The sequence below is a fragment of the Chinchilla lanigera genome, unplaced genomic scaffold (genome assembly GCF_000276665.1).
Source record: "Chinchilla lanigera isolate Chin_1 unplaced genomic scaffold, ChiLan1.0 scaffold00039, whole genome shotgun sequence".
NCBI classification, from domain to species: Eukaryota; Metazoa; Chordata; class Mammalia; order Rodentia; family Chinchillidae; genus Chinchilla; species Chinchilla lanigera.
Window position 1 is genome coordinate 3148730 of NW_004955440.1, and position 18156 is coordinate 3166885.

Here is an 18156-nt window from a genome sequence, read left to right on the forward strand (position 1 = left end):
GAAGCCTCAGCGGAGCAGTCCAGGACGGGCAGAATGCGCAACCCTAAGTCGGCTTGCTTGCAGAACTGGGGGAGGCGGGGACCGGTCAGAATGAAGAAACACGGCTCAGTTCCTGTTGGCTTGCTTGTGTTTTCCTTTGCTTGGAGAGCCTGCAGTATTTGTACAGTAGAAATGCCAAAGCACAGACTCCGAGAAGCATGAGAGCGAAGAGCACATACAAAGCCGTCTGTGCTTCTGCGGCGCCGAGCATCAGCCCCAGGAACGGCACGTCCTCTCTCATGGGGCTGCTGGTGGGTTCGGCGCCTACGAGAAGACAACAGAGGGCGGTTTGTACTCCGGTGCTGAGCTACATAGTTGCTAGGTCTGCCACCCTGGAGAGGCTGAGCTGGATCCCTGCAAGTGAGAGACCATGATCGCCCAAACCTGCGTAGCCAGAGCCATCGGTGCTGCTGTGAATGTGCCTGACGCCCTTCACCGAGCGTTACGAAACTCTGAAGCACGTTAGGTACTGTTACATTTTCAGCCTCCATCAGCAATTAGAATATAAACTAAAGTGGATGTCTAGTATTTGCATAACTTACACTTGGACTCAGCAAACACTGGTACCGCTCTGCAAGGACTGCTTTCACATTCATTGGTTCTCATAATGCCTACACGCACCGGTCTAGTTTCTTGCCTGGGGTGGCACAGCAAGTTGTGGTAGGGCTAGAAGAATCACGTAGACGTCATTCCTACCTTAAGGTTCCACCATCCCTAAGTGTCCTTTTTATTTCTTCACGTGGTACTGGCAACTGGACCCTGGGCCTTCACACTGAGTTACATCTCCAGCCTATTTTCATTTTTTATTTTCAAACAAAAATCCTGTAGGGTCTCATTAAGTCACTAAATTGCCTAGGCTGGGCTTGAACTTGCGATGTTCCTGCTTCAGCCTCCCAGAGTGTACATCAGCCTGCCTGGCTTAAGTGTCCATCCTTTCATCCCAAGGATGCCCGGAGCACTCAGAAAAGCTTGGTTGAATATGTGAAGGGAGTGGAGAGACAGGAAGGTAGTAAACTAGACACTGAAAAGGACCCTCCCTTTGTCCCTTCAGCCTTCGGTTTGGTCCCTTCCAGAGCCCCTTACCTTCGGGCTGCTGCAGACAAGGGTGAGGCCCTGCTGCTGGGTCAGGGAAGCCGTTGCACCGGACTATGGAGGCGTAGAACCTGGCTGATGCCTTAGGGATTCTTGGCAGAGAAGGGTCTGTTCGGTTCACATAGTGCAGGCCAAACCTCTCTGCGAAGCCCGTGGCCCACTCGAAGTTGTCCATCACAGTCCAAACCGTGTATCCGCGGAGGTCCACGTTATCCTGCACAGCTACCCACGGGCCAGAGTGTGAGCTCCCTCGCTCAGGACGCCTTGCCGCGGGGTCTCCTGCAGCCAGGCTGCCCCCAGCTCTCCCGAGCGCCCGACTTACACAGCCGGTGTGTGGGGGCAGCCCTCCCTTTTCACGGTTGCTGGCGGGCTCTGTGGAAGAGCTGCAGCGCTTCCAGATCTTTCTAGACAGGCTCAGCCTTGAGTGGGCGTCCTGACGGTAGGCTGCCCGAGCTAATCCCTCAGAGCTAATCCCTCACCAGCTGCTACTGCCCCTGTGGAACAGGGTGTGGGCTGGGTGGAGCCTTAGAGCAGGGACTCTCCTCGTTATAGACACCGTAGGGGACCCTGACCATTTCCTTGGCTGGAGTGGCTGGCTCAGCGTCACTTGGTGTCCTCTTACTCTCAGTCCCACCCACGTTACTCGGGTAGCGCTGGGTGTCCAGTGTTCGCCTGCAGCACAGGCCCTAGACCACCGCCCAGCCTCGCTGGACTGGCCTCCAAAAGACCCTGCTCTTTAGACGCCAGGGACGGCCAAGGAGGGCAGACGACTCGGGCCAGGGACCAAGGTCTGGCAGCCCGCACGGGGCCGCTGAATACCGATCTAGAGGGTCGTGCGGGGCAGTGCTGCCTCCGCGGACACTGGCGGTTTCCCGTGGTGGCCCATGGAGAAAGCCTGGCGTGTCGTACCTTTGAGAGCCTCGTTGATGTAACTGCGGAGATAGTAAATCCTCGCAGTGTCGTTCAGTTCGACGTCCCCCCGCTTGGACACTCCATTCTCCGTGACATAGATGGGAGGGTTGTTGTACTCCTCCTTCAACCAGTTCAGGATTCTCCTGAAGCCGAAAGGTGTCACCTTCAGCCAGAAGGAGCCAGAGTCGGGCCAAGTGCGATCTGTAATGGACGCAACTCCCCTGCGAATTCAAAACCCGAAGATTAGGCCCTGTTCTGTAGGTCTCACAAGGTTCTTTACAGGAAATACAAAGCAGGTTTACAGTAGCAGGACACTTAGGCTTCATCTAGACTTCAGGGTCATCCTAAATCCGGAAGAATCAGTGAGCTAAAACCTCTTGGCTCGTGCTGGTCGCCCCCTCGGTGCGACGTGACTTTCGGCGGCCCTCTGTCCGTGGGGAGCTTTGCACCCGTGCAGAGGAGCGGCCTCGCGCACGCCGCCTCCCCCTGGCGGGATCCCTGTGCTCCCTGAGGTCAGCAGCGCCGCCTCCCCGCACACGCCTGCACCCGCGTCTCCCGAGCTGCCGTATGCAAGTTTCTCAAAGACGCAGGCAGTCCACTCTGTGGCAGTGCCCGGGAAGGTCCGCCTACAGGGGAGGGCGGCGGGCTCTCAGGACCGGTGTGTGCGGTCAGCAGGCCCCTGCCGAGGCTTTCCGCGCTCAGGACTGCTGCGGCACCCCGCGGGCAGACTGACCTGTCCGCATCGAAGGAAGAGATGGCAGAGGGAAAGTTGAGGTTGTAGGCCAGGACTGTGGTGTAGTGATTGAACCCAAAGTAGTCGTAGGTGCCGTTGATCCTCCTCTTCTCACTCTCTGTGAACTCCGGGAGCCTGGGCGGAAGGAGCCAGCGAGGGTGAGGGCCTCCGGAAGTGCCACCCTTCGAGGCAAGGATGCCCTGGGCCGGGGGCAGGAGGCAGCGGGGGAGAGAGCCCCTCCAGGACGCGGGGAGCCCGAGTCCTCCTGCCTGCACAGCCTCCTTCCCGCTGTCCCGAGAGAGTGCCTCTGGCTGGCAAAATGCAAACCTTTAACCCAGCCGCCCACCCCACCCCTCACACAGTTTCTGCTTTCTGCAAACATTCGCACGTAAATTCTGCTCTTTACCATTTACGATAGATTTCGAAACCAGGAGGGTGTCTGAGGTACATACCTTGAGATGACTTCTTTTTTACAATTTGTATTTCCCCATTCTGCCCTTCCTAAGTTTGTCTGTTTCTGTGGGGGTTGGTTGTCCAGGTGGCCCCTTTCCTCCAGAGTTCATCCTTTTTTGTGTCTTTTTTTTCCTGAGACAGGGTTTCACAATGCAGTTCAGGCTGGCCTCTCACAGCAGCAGTCCTGCCTCAGCCTCCCAAGTGCTGGGGTGACAGGTGTGCACCATCACACCTGGCTGTTTATCTTTTTAATAGGGAGAAGTTTTTTTGCCTCTTAAGTATTTAAACTTTCCCACTCATGATTTCACTGAAATGTTTTGTTTGTTTGTTTTTGTTTTTTTCTGGTACCAGGAATCGAACTCACGACCTTGCGCTTGCCAGGCAGGCGCTGTGCTGCTGAGCTAAATCCTCAGCCCTTCACTGAAATGTATAGATGGGCATTTGCCATGTATTGAGGTGACTTTTCTGTAAAACCCGACGAACGTGCGCTTGTGTGCAGCAAGCACACCTTCCTTTCTGCCAAATCCCAGGTGCACAACTGCTAACGGCTCCCTGGTGCTTCTGGCTTGGGTGTTGCCTGATAATGCTCTGCGCAGGCTCCTGGTGGAGGTCTTCCCTTGACCTTTTCTGTACCATCAACCCACGGGAGCAGAACATCCCTTCCAGGAGTTTCTAAAACGTTGGCGCTGGAAGCCCAGCCTCGCCCTCGCTCTCCTGCTCAGGGTGCAGCAGTGGCTGCCTGGGGCCTCGGGCGCCGCGGCTGCAGTGCTCGGACAGCAGGTGATACGGGTGGTAGAGAATCCACTGAACAGTTTATTCTGGCCAGGGGATGCTGTCAAGGGGATGCTAGGAAGTTTCCAGTCACACCGTTAGGGTGAGACACTGAAAGTATTTTTGGTTTTTTTTTGAGACAGGGTCTCACTATGTAGTTCAGGCTAGTTTTGAACTCACTAGGTAGTCCAGACTGGACTCTTGACAATCAGTCCTGCCTCAGCCTCCCAGCGCTGGGATTACAGGTGTGCGCCACCTCGCCTAGCCCGGAGATTGGAGTTTTTCTAAGGGTTTGAGGATGTGGACGGAGGGTGAGGCAGCCAATGTGATTAAAGAACATCTTTTCCTGGGCCCTGTATCACCTTGTAGATGGAGATGTTGATGGAGGAACACTTATATTGTGTTTAAAGTTACTTGTTTATAGTTGCAATTTGTTTTGGTTTTTTTGGTTTTTCTCTGGTACCGGGAACCGAACTCACGACCTTGCGCTTGCCAGGCAGGCGCTTTGCCGCTGAGCTAAATCCCCAGCCCTTATAGCTGCAATTTGACAAGATCGTTTCCTCCAGCTTCCAGATAGAGGCCTTTCAGCTTTAGATAAGGAGGCCTGTGTATATGGCCTTTGACGGGAGACGTCAGGACGCACTGCCTACCTAAGGAGGGCCGCTTTACCTGGACTGGGGCTTAATCATTTTGCTGTCAGTGGGCAGGGCCGCAGAGGCCCGCCCCCACGTCCCCAGCACACGGCCCTCCTCCTTCCTCTGGGGCTCTTTCCTGGCCCTTGGATGGAGTGGCGTCTGCTCTCCCAAGTGCCGGTCACTGTCACGGCCCGCTCAGCGGGCGTCCTGGCTTGTGCGTGAAGTCTGCCCCGCCCCAGGCCTGTCTGAGCTGAGCGCGCTGCGGAAGTTGGGAACAGCGTTCCAGGCCACACTCCCAGCAGCCTTCCAGCATTTGGAGGAGTCAGACTGGGACCCTCTCGCTACCCGCCGGACTGAGTCACGCGCACCATAGGTGCCAAGCGGGGTGCAGATGGGCCAGCGTTCTCACAGGGGCGGCGTGTTACACCTTTAGGTACAGCCTGCCCAGCAAGATTTGTCCTAAACGGGCCAAGGCTGTGTTGGGAGCTGGGAACCGGAGCTTTAAACCTTCACACCTGGGCTTTATGGAGGAGTTTAAGGGCGAAACAGGAGCGCCAGGTTCCCCACGGCAGGGGCTGCCTTCGCTGTGTGCCCCTGCGCACTCCTCGCCTCTAACGCCAGCGGGCGGAGCTTTGCCCCGGACTGTGGCCCTGGAGGCACGTCAGCGCGCTTGCCAGGTGGTCTTGCCCTAATCTTTGTGCCTCAGCTTACTCATATCTAAACAGAAACCAAAAGCCAAGGAGGAGATTGCAGAAAGAAGTGATGAGCGGCCCTTGATGCGGCTATGTGGAGCAAGCCAGGAATGAGGGACAGCGGGTGTAGACCATCGCCACCTGCTGACCAAATGACAGAATGCACGTATCCGGCTGTCACCCCCGAGGAAGTGAGGGAAGGACAGGACAGCTGGGGAATTCGTGCAGCCACGCCGTCCTACTCAGCTGCTTCGAAATTTGTCACATTCGGTGCCCTATGCATTTTGTTACAGGATTTGTCCCAACTCTCATTTGGTCCTCGTGACGCCAGCTGCAGCTTGCGGTGTCCGTGGCTGCGTGACGCACGAGCCCTTCCAGCCCAGTGTGTTTGGTGCTCATTGCTTTGGGCACTTGTAGCACCTCCCAGGAGCAATCCGGTGTCAGGGCAGCGCCGCAGCAGGGTTGGAAGAGGTTGCCCTTGGGACGGAGCCCGGCTCTTCTGAAGTGCAACAATCCCAGCAGCCACGCCCCGCCCGTCGCAGTGCCGGGTTCTGGGCTAAGAGGCTCCCATGCACCGTCACGTGCAACCCGCCCAGCAAGCCGAGCTCAGAGGCCGGCTGCTCGTCAGATCCGCCCCCGCCCCCGCCCCCGCGTGCCCGCCGCGTGGCACAGGACCTCACCGAGACTTGTTCAGGCCCGCAGCCAAGCTCCTGTCACGGATCCGCGTCTTCATCACCTCAGAGTAATCTCCATTCTTGAAGATAGGATGCGCAAACCAGCCTCCCATGAACTGCAGGGAGCGGAGGACATCAGCCGCGGCCCCCGGTGGGCACACCGAGTCGGAGACAGCAGGCACGCCCCGCCCGCCCCTGACGTCTGTGCTCCCCCTGGCGGCTGTTTGCAGGGTGCAGCCTCAGTGCCCGCAGGCCTCCCCGCCTGTGTGTGGCTCCGCGGCACGCACAGCCGCCCCTCGGGCAGGGCCATTTCTCAGCGGCGCTCGATGCGAGGAACTGAAGGACCACTGGCCCTGGCACTCCGCTGCCTTTAGGAAGGCTGGACAGAAGACGAACGGCCGCCAGAGACCTACAGGCCCTGTTCCCTCCCACCGCCGAGCAGCTGGACTTACACCCTGGTCCTTCCTCCCCAAAGTACCTGAGGACCAACCAGAACACTGGGGAAGGCCTGCGTGGCGTGGCTTTCCTGGCTGCTCAGGTGGCTGCATAAGCATTAGGCTCAAAGCCCTAAAGCAGAAGCACTATTCACTATTCAGCTTTTTGCTTGTTTGGCTTTCGGTGCTGGGGGTTGGTGAGGTAGCATGTACTCTACACTGAGCTATATCCCAGGGGCCTTTTCGCTTTTGTGTGTCTAGGACATCCCTACCGAAGGGGGTGCAGACACCCAGATACATAATGCTGGAGGGCTTGAGAGGCTGTTCTGGTCTCCACATCCCTCCCTCACCTGCTGGCTGATGCCTGAAGTGCCAGTGGGGGGACGGGACCGCCTTCCGCGCAGTCAGATGAGGTTGGGGGAGTACCTGTATGCTCCTGGTAGGGAGCCGGTGCATGCGCACAGCACACCGGAATCCCTCCCACTTTACTCTCCTCTTGCCTCCATCCCTTGGCCCCCTTCCCATCTACAACTTAAATGTACTCTGAGGCAATAAGCCAGATCTTTCTGTGGAAACAGATACGTCTGTCATCCTCTCGGGCCACAGCATCACAGCTCCCCGGTGAACGGCGTAATCTAATGATCTCGCAAGCCTAACATTTCCTGCGCTGTGGAGTTTGACTACTGTTCTAATTGACCAACTGTGTGAAATGAGGAATGCGCTTGTTCATTTGACCACCTTTGTCAAGCTCTCTTGCAAAGACTTTGGCAAACCAGGGTCTTTGGTATCCCTCCAAGAATGAAGGTCATTCCTCCCCGTCTTGTCAGGATTCCAGACTGAAACACATGTAGCTGGGCCATATCAATACCTGCTTTCTACTCGTGTGTCTAGTCCTAGGGATGAAATTCTATAACCAAAAGATGTCCTATTTCAAACTCAGGGAATTAACAAATTAGATGCAACACCAAGTTCACCGAATCTAAATTACCCAATTCAAAAATTCTTGAGCTGGAGCAAACAAAATGAAACGGGGACGTGTAGGGTTGAAGTGTGCAGCCCGGCTCTGTGAGTCAAAGCAGGGACTGGAGAGACGGGATTTCTTTTTGTAGTTATCATCCAACGTGTTACATCCAGTAAGAACTATGTGTGCATAAAATTTCCAATAATTAAAGTCTAATGCTTAAAAATTCCTCACTTTTATTACAGTACAGCTATGAGGTGGGTGAGACATCTCCGGTTCACAGCGGAAATGACTAAGGAACAAAAAGTTACGTGGTTCCATGCTCACAAAACCAAGTTATAGCAAAGCAGAGCCCACACCCCGAATCAAGTCTGTTTTCGTTAGACCGTGACAGGAATAAAAAAGTCTAAGAGAAAAACGTACCTGAACATATCTCCTAGCTGCTTCCACATCCTCCTGGTTGGACGGGTCCCTGGGCTCGGCCCAGTCACTGTTGATGGTGATGGAAATGACGCCACCTTGACTGGCACGGTACGTATCATTGTACAGATGCCAGGCCTCGGCGTGAGCCTTTATTAGGTTGTGGCCCGCATTGTAGGGCGCAGTTCCAGGCCTGAAGGAAATTCCTGCAAATGCGTGGGTGCCCACAGAATGAATGTGGCTGAGAGTGCTGGTTTCCTGCATACAGATGTCCCCTCCGGGTGAAAGATTTTAGTGTCTGGGAAACTGGAATTCAAACCCTTGATCGCTACCTCTCCCTAGATGGCTGTCTCCCTTTGGTCAGGCAGAGCAGCCTTTTGGCTTTTTTTTCTTATGTTAGAATGGACAGCAGAGAGTGCTTGTGAGAAGGAAACGGGAGGGACAAGGGAAATAAAAAGAATGAAAATGTATGTACGGGTAGAATGAAAATGTACGTACAAGAATGTTATGTACAGGTAGCAAGTCCCCATGAGGGATGTAATCATGAGCTGCAAATGTGCTAAGAAGACATTTTTGGTTTTGGTTTTGTTTTTTTGAGACAGGCCTTTGCTTTGTAGTTCATACTAGTCTTGAACTCACTATGTAGCCCAGGCTGGCTTCAAATTCACGGTGATCCTCCTGCCTCAGCCTCCTCAGTGCTGGGATTACATGCATGGGCCACCACACCCAGCCAACATTTTAAAAAAGAATTGAAATTAAATAGTGTCTGGCGGAGAGAAGACACTTGGGTAATGTTGGCTTCTGTCCCCTCCTCCAAAAGAAGGGCGCCTGTGTCTCAGGCAAAATGTCTACAATGTGTGTCTCGGCTTGGAGACCATCTCTAGCTGAAGCAGCAGCTGAGGTGGAGACTCGCGGAGAGCACACCCTGCGGGAGAGGCCGCGCAAAGCAGTGCTGCCGAGGCCCAGAGAGGGACACCACTCGTGACGGTCTGAGGCCTCTTTTCAGCTCTCACACCTGGTCCCAGGGAATCACCATGCAAATGGACACAAATTTACCAAGCTCATGGCTTAGAAACAGAGGAAAGGGAAGCCGAGGGCTCTCAAGGAGCAAAGATAGGTCCATAGTCCCTTAGTCAAAATCCTGATGAAAAATACATATCTTTGTGTTTTAGAAAAGTAACGAACTGCATAAGTATCGTGTGTCGCCCCAGCAGGGCTCAGGACAGCTCTGCTCGGGAAGCACATGCAGCAGGACCCGCGAATGCTCCCGCTCGGTGGGTGAGTCAGGTTCACGTTACCAGGCGGGTCAGGTCAGGCACACCAGCGACGGGAACTTTAGAATACTGGAAGGACGGAAAGCAGGCTGTGGACCCGAACAGCCTGACAAACTGTCCTCTCCTACGTCTACCTGCCCACATCCCTATTCTTGCCGTGCTTCCCACCTGAGGCGAATCAGAGTCACAGAGAAAGAAATCAAGTCACCCCGAGGTGCTAAGATATGAGATCCGTGTGTAGCACGTGTGTCAGAAGGAAAATCCCTGCAGCCTTGAGCGAGAAGTGGGGTTCCTGAGGTGCTGCTGTGGGGCTTTCTGGGCCGCCTCCTCCCACGCCACCTGGCTTTCAGTCTTCATAACAAGTCAGGCCCGGAGAGCTTACCTGGAGCTGACACCCCGGCGCCGTACCCTTGGTAAGCAATGACAAAGGGCTCGTTCAGTGTGATCCAGAACTTCACTTTGTCTCCCAGCCTCCGGAAGAGCACGTCTGCGTACTCCTTAAACCGCTGCACGATGGTCTCGTTCTCCCAGCCTCCGACGTCCTGGAGTGCCTGAGGTAGGTCCCAGTGGTACAGCGTCACCTGTGAGAGATGCAGACCAGCAGTTCTGTCAGTGGCTTCCCGTGGGAGGCGCTGGCATCCGCGTGCCAGCCGCTCAGCCTGAGAGTGGGCCTCACCGGCCAGGCGCCCTCACCTGGGGCTTGATGTTGGCAGCCAGCAGCGCATCGATGAGCCGCTCGTAGTAGTTCAGGCCCGGCTCGTTGATGTACGCGGTGGTTCCGTCAGGGAGGATGCGGGTCCAGGAGATGGAAAAGCGGTAGTAGGGTACACCCAGGTTCTGCAGGGCAGCCACGTCCTCAGCAATCCTGTGGTAACTGTCGCAGGCCACGTCTCCAGTGTCGTTGTTTCCAATCCTCAGGGGCGTGTGAGCATACGTGTCCCAAATGCTAAGTCCTTTGCCATCTGCTCGCCATGCACCCTCGATCTCAAAAGGACAAAACATGGTCTGATGCAGTCATTCGGCCAAACCCCGGGTCCTTTCCGTCCCAGGGCACAGCCCCAGTCAGGACTTTCCTCAGCAGCATCTCCGCCAGGAGCCTCCTCTGGTTTCCCACGGCTTCCCGCCCACTTTCCGTACCCGAGCAGCACCATCCCACGATACTATGCTGTTGGGCTGTAGCGACGGGCTGCCCACAGGCCTGGGGGTCCAGGCAGTGCATCTTTCACTTTGCCCCAGCAGTGAACAGTGCTTACTAAGGGTCTGAAAAGTCTCACGCCTGCTGCCCCCGCTAGCCACAGCCACCCTGTAAAGATGCCAGGTGTGGAGGCAGAATGTCCAATCAGGACAAATGTCACCGATTCCCTTCACACCCCGTTCCCTCCCACTACCTACGGATAAAATGACTACAGCCACTGGGAAAATACTTATCTACACATTTAGGTCGTCTGATAGGTACAATTTCTGTAATTTGCTTTCAAACACTTCAGTGATATGGAAGGAGGGGAAGGGTGAAAAAAGCATTAAGAGGTGTGACGTACACGTACCAGCTCCCACTGATGAGTGCAGTCATTATGTACTGCAAATGTGTACTAGCAGGCCAGGCATGTAGCTCAGTGGCGCAGCGCCTGCCTGGCAAGCACAAGGTCTTGAGTTCGATTCCCGGTACCAAAAAATATATATATATATGCAAAAAATTTTTTAAAAAATGGAATGATATGAGACTGGACACATCTAAGCTAGCGCCAGCGTTCTAGCCAAGAATGATGTCCAAGCTTGGTGGTGAGAGGCAGGGTCCAGCGCCAGCAGGAGCACCCGGCAAGTGAGCTGTCTGTGTAGAGAGATTAGGGAAGGCTGGAAGGTTGAACAAACAGACTGCACTGAGGATGGTAGAAGCCAGATTCTCACCACTGGAAAAAGGAGATACAAATATGGAAAATGGAGCTGGGCATGGTGGCACACCTATAATCCCAGCACTTGGGAGGCTGAGGCAGGCAGATTGCCATGAGTTTGAGGCCAGCCTGAACTACATAGCAAGACCCTGTCTCAAAAAAAAAAAAAAATAAAAAAAAATAAAAAAACCCAAACCAACCAAACAAACAAAAAAACTCAGGCAAATGAGAAGGTTCGCATTAATCCTATGAAGTTGGATTGGTATTGGAGGTATGAAGTCATGGTTTTAAATATACCAAGAGATGGATGGATGTAAAAATATACACAAACGTGTATATACACGTATTTCCTAGCTCTGTCCCCCAAAGGGCCTGTAAGTACAGTAATACTGCCCTGGAAGCAGAGCACACCCCGTGTCTAGATCACGGCTTCTAAATGCTATTCACCACTAAAGAAAGCCAGGGCTCATTAGAGAAAGGCAGAAACCTCCCTTGTTCCAAGGGGGTCAACTAGCATTCTAGTCAGGGACTGCACACCGTAAGCACTTCTCATCCTGGTCTGTTGTTTTGTTCTGTTTTTGAGAGAGTCTCACTGTGTACCCCAGGCTGGCCTTCAACTTCCAATGCTATCTCAGCATCCCAAATGCAGGCATGTACCCCACATTTGTCCCCTTTTTGTGGTACTAGGGACCCAACTCAGGGGTGCCCTACCAGTGAGTTACATCTTCCGCCCTTTTTAAAATTTTGAGACAGAGTCTTGCTAAGTTGCCTGGCTGGCCTTGAACTTTCGATCCTCATGCCTCAGCCTCCTGAGTATCTAGGATTACATGTGTATGCCACTTACACCTGGCTCTTCCATGCTTAACTCATACTCTACACTTTGCTATGGAGGATATTCAGTGTCACAGGTGGTGAGGATTATATGCCTGACTGAATAGAAAAATTCACCGTGTGAGTTGGCTAAAATATTCTCAAGGCCCGGCTTGCCTTTGCATGGTCAGGGTTTCATGAATTGAACAAGGTCTAGAAGAAATCCCTAATTCTTCCTATGGTCAGCTGTGAACCTCTGGAGCAATGGTTCTCATGTGGGAGTCATTCTTCCCAGAGGGAGCAGTTGGCAATGCCTGGAGACATTTCTGATTGTCCCCAAAGGGGGAGTGATCTATAGGTGTATCTGGGGTCTAGCGGTAGAAGCTACAGATGCTCATAAACATCCTGTAGTCACAGGACAAGGACTTATCCATCCAAAATGTCAATCAGGCCCAGACTGAGAAATCCTACTACAGAAGACACAATCTGGCTGACATATAACAGGGTCCAGCCTTTGAAATCTTGCCGTCTGCCTCAAAGGAATCTTCCATGTGTGGTATTGGCCAGCGCAGCTAGAAGGACCAAGAGCTGGGATTTTCTTGAGTCTGCTGGCCAGGACACATGAACAGTTTTTCCGTTTGCTTGCTTTAACTTTTTTTCCAGTACCAAGGACTGAATCCAGTCTGCACTAAACTATATCCCCAGTTCTTTTATTTTTTATTTTGAGGTAAGTCAAGTGCTCAGTCAAGAGACTGTCCAGGCTGGGCTTGAACCTGTGACCCTTTCGCCTTGGGCTCCCAGAGTGCTGGGATTACAGGTGCCACCACATGTGGGTCACTCTCAGCTAATAAATGTCTGTAAACTGCCTGCTTGGGAGGACTAGGTGAGGAATGAATGCATCCACAGAGATGCTAGACATTTGCACGTCTCTGCCCAGGTGTTTCTGCCCAAGCTACCCATGCTCCATCTGCAGATGCCTAACTGTGCTGTTCTACCGGATGTAAGGGTGTAAAGAAGCAGGAATGTCCAGGAAGAGACGCCCCCGAATGCAGTGTACCTGCACTGGTTCCCTATGCTCTGCTGGAGTCCCTGCTCACACACCTGTCCTCCCCTCCCTAGCGCCCAGCCCAGAGCCTGGTGCACGGTAGGCAGGCAGGCATGCAGTAAGTGGTGTTGAATGGCCCGAATGTCTCACCTGATAAGAAGCAGAAGCTGCACTCCAGACGAAGCCCTCGGGGAACTCTCCGTACAGGAACTCATCCTCCTTGGGCATCGGCATGCCGTTGTTGGTAATGACCTCTGTGTAGTAGCTGGCCGAGGCTCTCGCTGTGCGTGGCCTGTTCGCATCCTCAAAGTCAACATGGTACAGACCAAACTTGACTGTGTAACCGAGCAGCCACTCAAAGTTGTCCATCAGAGACCAAGCGGAATACCCTCGAACGTCTACACCATCGAGCCTGTAGGCTGGGAAAATCCCAAAGGGAGCAGAGGAGAGAGCTTTACCCAGGAGGCAAGATCTACAAGAGGCCCAGGTGCTGCTGGCTGCTCAACTCAAGGCAATGGCCCCAAACCGCCAACTTATACACCGAGGAACGTGTCCTGAGAGACAAACAGGTCACCTTGTCGATCTTACTTTCTGCTGGCTCTGATGACCCTCGAGAAAGTATTAGTAATTGATCTTCGCAAAATCAAATTCTTCTGTTAAGGTAAAGCGCTGTGTCTCAAGTTCAAAAGCCTGAGCCTACTATACAAGTTAAGCATGAGTGTGAATTTGAAGAGTTTCTTGTTCTGGGAGGCATGTAATCCCCAAGAATATAAGTTTTATGAGGGCAGAAATGTACGTCTCGTTCCCTGGAGCATTCCCAGGACCTAGAACAGAACTTGTCACATAGTACTTGCTCAATAATAAATGACCCATGAAAATATTCTTTTGGGGATTCATGTATATACATTCATACATTTAGAGAAAATGCTTTTTTTCCCAACTTCTTGATGTACTATATATAAACTTCCAAATAGATAGGGAATTATGGAGTTAGGGCATAAAAGAGATTTCAAGGCAGCCTAAAATCATAAATTCTCCAACATAGGGGACGTCGGAGAATTCTGTAGGATGAACTGAACTGTCACATACCTTTCAGAGCTTCGTTGATGTAGGTTTTGTAGTAAAATATCCTGTCGGTGTCCTGCAGCGCCGCACTCGTCAGCCCCACTCCGTTCTCGGTGATGTAGATGGGGACGTCACCGTACTCCTCCTTGATCCAGTTCAGCAGTCTCCGCATCCCCCAGGGCGCAGCCCTGTTCATTGCCGTGGCAACCCACTCGGGGTCCTCCTCCTCGGTCAGCTCCTGGTCATGCTGGTAGGCGGGTGGGTTCAGCAGGGGTGTTGTGTGCTGCACGAGTCTGGACGAGTAGGTGTTGAGGCAGAAGACGTCGGCGGTGCCTCTCACGTACTGCTTCTCCTCCTCGGTGAAACTGGGCAGGCGGGAGGTGGCCAGGTGCTGCAGCTCACTCCGGTTCCCCACCTTCCACTTCATGACGTCGGGATAGTCCCCGTTTCTGAAAATGGGGTGGGCAAACCAGCCCAAGGTGAACTGCAGCAGTCGGTCAGCTGCTTCCACATCCCTCGGCGAGCCCGGGGACTTGGGCTCTGCCCAGTGCGTGTTGAGGTTCAGTGAGATGACGCCCTGCTGCTGTTGCCTGTACTTCTCGTCGTAAGTGTGGTAGACTCGGGCATGGGCTTTGAGGACTGCGTGACCGATCTTGTAAGGGCCCCAGCCTTCGTCCTTCACGTTTGGGGGGAAAGACCCTGAGCCATAACCAAACCATGCCTGGTATGCGGGCTCATTAAAGGTCATCCAGAACTTGACTCTGTCCCCAAAGGTCTGGAAACAGAAGTCAGCATAGCTGTCAAACAGCTCAATCAAGGCGGGATTTTCCCAGCCTCCAATGTCCTGAAGAGCCTGGGGGAAGTCCCAGTGAAACAGTGTCACCATGGGAAAGATGCCGCTTGCCACCAGGCCGTCAATCAATCTGTTGTAATAGTCAACACCAGCCCTGTTGATAAAACTGTTTGTCCCATCAGGGAAAATCCGAGACCAGGATATAGAGAAGCGATAGGCCTTCACCTTCAAAGCTCGAAGCATATTCAGATCCGCATCCAGGTTGTTATAGCTGTCACAGGCTATGTCTCCAGTGGCATTGTCCTTCACTTCGTTCCCTGGTGTGTGTGTAAAGTTATCCCAAATGCTAGGGCCTTTGCCATCCGCGTCCCAAGCCCCTTCGATCTGATAGGCCGACGAGGACACGCCCCACAGAAAGTCATCCCGGAATGTGCCGTGGTAGAAGAGGTCTCTCTCAAACTTGGGTTGGTTGGAGAACTTTTCCCAAACTACTTTAGCCTTGGAGGGCACCTCAGATGGGAAATTGAAGCTTCCAATCTTGGAAGGGAAATCTGCTATACTAGGTGGTGGCGATCTTTTTACGACCTTAGTGAGGAAACCATTCTTTTCAATGATGCTGGTGAAAAAGTAAGCAGATTTCCTGGGAGTCCTTGGCTTGCTGCTGTCATCGAAGTTCACATGGTGAAGCCCGAATCTCTGGCTGTAACCAGAGGGGCCTTCAAAGCCGTCCATGAGGGACCGAGCAATGTAAGAGCGAACATCCACGGAGTCCTCCTTGACAGCTGTGAGGGGAAAGGAAAACTGAGCTTTTTCCCCATAGTCCTAGCAATTGAACCCAGGGCCTTGCACGGAGCGATGTCCTTTCTAATTTTGAGACATGGTCTTGCCAAGTTGCCTAGGCTGGCCTGGAACTTGTGATCCTCCTTCCTCTGCCTCCCAAGTAGCTAGAACTATAGGTATGTACCACTGCGTCTAGCTGAGATTATGTACTTTAAAATAAGATTATTTTTACTGGAAAATTATAAAGTCTGTGTTCCTGATGATTTTTTAGAAAGTTTTCCTGTGATATGAAAGTTTTGGAGGTCACTTCATTTCCTCCAAAACTGAACCCTTTTTCTTCCCTAGAATGAACAAATGAAAATGTACAACACCTCTCCCAAACATCAAGCCACTTCTACGGCCAGAAATCTTAAATCTCAACCCAGAAGCGCACCCCTAATTTCAGTACTAGGCACTGAACACAGGGGGCACTGAGCTACAGCCGTACCGCCCCCCTGTCATTATTTTGAGACAGTCTCACTAAGATGCCCAGGCTCGCCTTGAACGTTCAGTTCTCTGCCTCAGGCTCCCCAACAGCTGGGATTGTAAGTGTGTCCCCTCCCCCTCCCGGCCCAGCAAACAATGAGTAATAGAACATGCTCACCCTGTAGCATAAGGATCTTCAGTTTGTACAGAATGCATAGGTCATTTAATCATTTAAATGCATTTTGCTTTTCCCTGTTTACATTCAGTGTTGAAATGAGGACACCTTCCATATTAAGAATACATAAAGCCTAAAGAAATGTGGCGCAGTAGGTTGGTGACCTCGCAGTAGAGTTGTCAAACCCCAGGCATTGGTGAATACAACCTTGTTTGGGAAAAGCACACTGGTAGAGCACTTGCCCAGCATGTCCAAGGCCCTGAGTTCAACCCCAGCGTAGGGGGTGAGGAGTTGTAACTAAATTAATAATCTCCAAATAGACCATCCTGGATTAACCAGGTGAGCTCTAGAGATAATGAAAAGTGCCCCTTCGGTTTGTGGTGCTCACAGGGCATTAGCCCGTGGTCTCTGCACTGAGCTACATCCTATTATGAATAAAACATAGGGGGACAAGGGACACAGAGGTTGGAACTCAATCCTTTAAGTCTCTTAAAGTTATTATTTAAAAAATTTTGAGGCAAAGTCACACTAGGTTGCCCACACTAGGCTTGAACTTGTGATCCTCCTGATTCAGCATCGCAGGGTGCTGGTGGTATAGGCAAGGGCCACCACGCCCGGCCGACAGGTGTCCTCATAAGAGGAAAAGGCCGGGTGAAGATAGGGGCAGAGATGAGGGTGATGCAGTCACAAGCCAAGGAATGCATGCAGCCACCAGAATCCAGAGGCAGCAAGAACTCGTCCACCCCTTTAGAGCCTTTGGAGGGAAGGGAACGACCAACACCTCGCTCGTGGATTTCTTACCTCCACAACTGCGAGATGATACATGCTGCTGTTTTAAGTCACAAGTCTGAGTACTGTGTTACAGCAGCCTCAGGAAATCAGGGCCCCCTACCTCTACCCTGTCAAACACCAATCTAGTGAGTCAACCGGCAGAGCCAAAGTAGAAGGGACATGGCTGTGGGCTCCAGCATGGAGCCAGCAAAGCATTAAGACTTACTTTTTACCAGACTTTGGAACCCCTCAACAAACTGACCATAAGATCATAATGGCGCACACCTGCGATGCCCATGCTCTGAGAGGCTGAGTCAGGAGGACTGTAAGTTTGAGCCCAACCGGGGCAAATTAGCAGTGTAGAAGATCCAATCAGTCAGTCAATCAATGTAAACATATAAAACAAAGGGCAGAGGATGTAGCTCGGTGTAAAGGCCCTGGGTTTAATCCCCGGTACCTCCCACCCACCTAAAAAGGAGGTAGGTAAACTCGCTCATTTATTCAGTAAATAAGTTAGTAAGCACCAGTGTTGTGCCAGGCCAGTGCAAGGCTCTGGGGACACATGCATAAAATCACTGTAGCTTAGAGGGCAGAGTGCAGAACTGACGCACAGCCGCAAAGGCCGCCTGCAGCTGTCCTGTGAGGACAACAGCTCCTCTTCCTCCTTCAGGAGGCCGTCTCAAGTGTCCCTTAAGACTGAGGAATTCCAGCAACGTTAGGAATTGTCATGAGTGTTGAGAAAAGCGTACATGTGAGTATGTAGAGGGTGTCTGACCGCACAAACTGGGGAGGTGGCTAGGACATTCCTAGGTAGGAATCATTAATCACTTTTCTCTGAATTCAGATAAAACTGTGACACTTCAACACGGCCCTCTACACAGACAGCCGGCTGCTCACTATCAGTTGACTTGGGACATAGGGCCTATTTGCCATCCTTTTCCGCTTGGATGGAAAGACCTGAGATGGCACGTTAGGAGGAATGAGCCTGTAGGTTGGGTCAACTGGCTCACAATAAATGACACGGGATGTAGATTTTTTTTTTGGTACTGGGGTCGAACTCAGGACCTTGCACTTCCCAGGCAGGCGCTGTGCCGCTGCGCTATCTCCCAGCCCTGGAATGTAGATTTTACAGACAGGAAAAGACACAGAAATCAGTTGGGCTGGAGCAGGGAGAGAAGACTCAGTGGACCAAGTTCCACCCTAAGTGTCCCTTGCCATCCTGTGCTTCAGATTCTGGGTCCCTCTTGTAGACAGAAGATGTTGCTCAGGATTG

At 52.5% G+C, this 18156-nt stretch overlaps 1 protein-coding gene across 1 annotated transcript in view; it reads right to left on the reverse strand.

Annotated features, from left to right (window-relative positions):
- Lct (lactase) overlaps positions 1 to 18156 on the reverse strand; it is a 48381-nt gene continuing 30225 nt past the window's right edge. The window contains exons 8-17 of the mRNA XM_005390764.2: positions 13924 to 15474; positions 12985 to 13253; positions 9784 to 10074; positions 9473 to 9671; positions 7820 to 8022; positions 6008 to 6117; positions 2777 to 2911; positions 2041 to 2264; positions 1123 to 1353; positions 1 to 303 (exon numbers count right to left, since the gene is read on the reverse strand). Coding sequence (XP_005390821.1) covers positions 86 to 303; positions 1123 to 1353; positions 2041 to 2264; positions 2777 to 2911; positions 6008 to 6117; positions 7820 to 8022; positions 9473 to 9671; positions 9784 to 10074; positions 12985 to 13253; positions 13924 to 15474 — 3431 coding nt within the window. The 3' untranslated portion in view covers positions 1 to 85. The remainder of the gene's footprint in view (positions 304 to 1122; positions 1354 to 2040; positions 2265 to 2776; positions 2912 to 6007; positions 6118 to 7819; positions 8023 to 9472; positions 9672 to 9783; positions 10075 to 12984; positions 13254 to 13923; positions 15475 to 18156) is intronic.